At 68.4% G+C, this 2,132-nt stretch overlaps 1 protein-coding gene across 1 annotated transcript; it reads left to right on the plus strand.

Moving 5' to 3' along the window:
* Positions 1-187: 187 nt before the first annotated feature.
* On the plus strand, positions 188-2,104 carry LOC104992828 (intestinal mucin-like protein; the record flags this gene model as incomplete). Its single annotated transcript, XM_010845817.1, has 7 exons — positions 188-228; positions 391-513; positions 604-702; positions 981-1,109; positions 1,301-1,340; positions 1,663-1,789; positions 1,882-2,104. Coding segments are annotated over 7 exons (782 nt in total), but the record flags the coding sequence as incomplete, so codon positions are not given.
* Between the last annotated feature and the right edge of the window lie 28 nt (positions 2,105-2,132).

Here is a 2,132-nt window from a genome sequence, read left to right on the forward strand (position 1 = left end):
CCTAGGGTGGGCAGGGCTCCAGCTGGGTGTGGGGGGCAGAGGACAGCTGAAGGGGCCCCTGCCTGGGGGCTCAGGGTCTGCCTGGTGGAAGCACCCAGCCCCATGCCCCCACGCTGTCCACTGGCTGTGCATCCACCCCGGGGTCCGGCAGGACAGTCTGACCCTTGTTCTGGTTCTTTCTCCCAAGTGCCCAAGGGCGTGTGTGTGCTGGAGCACGCCGAGTACCAGGTGAGCCCTGCTGGCCGTGGGGAGTGGTGTGGGGGCGCAGAGGGGCTTTGGGGGCAGGGTCCTGGGCAGGCTCATGGTCAGGCTCGCCAGACGCTTGGCGGCGTCCTGGAGGAGGGGAGGCGCCGCGTGGGCCCACCTCACCCGCCCTCCCTGTGCCCAAAGCCCGGCTCTCCAGTCTATTCATCCAAGTGCCAGAACTGCGTCTGCACGGACCGCAGGGACAACGCCACGCAGCTCAATGTCATCGCCTGCACCCACGTGCCCTGCAACACCACGTGCAGCCCGGTGAGCAGCCCCGCCCCAGCGCGCTGGGCCTGCCCACCTCACCCCCAGCGGCCCTTCCTCTTCCCGTGCCAACCCCCCGGTGTCCTGCAGGGCTTTGAGCTGGTGGACGCTCCCGGGGAGTGTTGCAAGAAGTGCCAGCAGACCCACTGCATCATCACCCGGCCTGGCCAGCAGAGCCTGGTCCTGAAGGTGCGCCCCCACCCCCGCCCGCAGGGCCGAGAACGTCCTGCCTCCCGCCAGGACACCTGTCTGGGGTTTTGGGCCCTCTGGGTGGCTTCTCCAAGTCAGGCCACCGCTGTGGGACATGGGACCATCTGGGGACTGTGGGCCGCGGGTCCCTGGGCCCCTCCTATGTCACTGGCTCTGCAGCTCTGGGCCTATGGGCTGCACTTGGCAAGGTGGTCAGGGAGCAGCCTGGAGGGCTCCTACCTGGCCTCACACAGAACTCCCCCGACCCCGACCTGCAGCCCAGAGACATGAAGAGTGACCCCCTGAACAACTGTACCTTCTTCAGCTGCGTGAAGATACACAACCAGCTCATCTCATCCATCTCCAACATCACCTGCCCCGACTTTGACCCCAACACCTGCGTCCAGGTGAGCAGGCCCGTCACTCCTGGAGTGGGGCCCTGATGTCCCTGGGAGGTTGGGCTCCATCGCAGGATGTGGCAACAGCTGCAGGCTCCGCTCTGGGCCCTTCTGCAGGAACTGCCCCTTCCACCCTCTTGGCAGGGGGCACTGTCACCACGGGGGGGTCTGGGGTCCCAACTGTCTCTCCTGCCCCCTAGGGCTCCATCACGCTCATGCCCAATGGCTGCTGCAGGAAATGTGAGTGTGGGCCTCGGGCGGGTGGGCCCTGCGGCCCAGGCCTGGCGGGGGCTCTCTCTGGGCCCCTTGAGGGGAGGGGGTGGAAGGGGATGGTGCCCTTGGAGCCCCGTCCCCTCTGTGCCACTCCCGGCTGGACACTGACTTTGAGGACATCACCTGGGGTGCCCAGGAAGCCTGAATCCCTTCCAGGAGCCCATGATGACCCAGCTTGCTTGAGGGCCCTGGAGTGGGTGGCGGTTGGGAAGGCAGGAGGAGGTCGTGAGGGGGGCAGGAGGGCCACAGAAGGCGGAGACCCCCTCCCAGCCTCTGCCTCTCTCCCCAGGCGTCCCTCGCATTGAGACCAGCGTCCCCTGCGCTGCCATCCCCGTCATGAGGGAGATTTCACACAATGGCTGTACCGCGTTGGTCTCCATGAACGACTGCTCTGGGTCCTGCGGGACCTTTGCCATGTGAGTCCTGGGCGCCGGGGCCTGGTGGGGGCCGGGTGGGGGAGGCTGTGCCCGCCGCAGCGGGCGGCGGACCCTGACCCTGCCTCCCCCAGGTACTCGGCCGAGGCCCAGGGCCTGGACCACAAGTGCTCGTGCTGCAGGGAGCAGCGCACCAGCCAGCGGGAGGTGACGCTGCGGTGCCCGGACGGGGGCGCGCTGCGCTACACCTACACGCACGTTGACAGCTGCCTGTGCCAGGACACCCTGTGCGAGCTGCCCACCCAGCGCAGGGCCCGGCGCTCCTTGCCCCTCGGGGTGGCCCCCGGGCGGGGGTGAGGGGAGGGCCCGCCCCCACCGTCCCGCG

Source organism: Bison bison, unplaced genomic scaffold (genome assembly GCF_000754665.1).
Source record: "Bison bison bison isolate TAMUID 2011002044 unplaced genomic scaffold, Bison_UMD1.0 scf7180017848697, whole genome shotgun sequence".
Taxonomy (NCBI): Eukaryota; Metazoa; Chordata; class Mammalia; order Artiodactyla; family Bovidae; genus Bison; species Bison bison.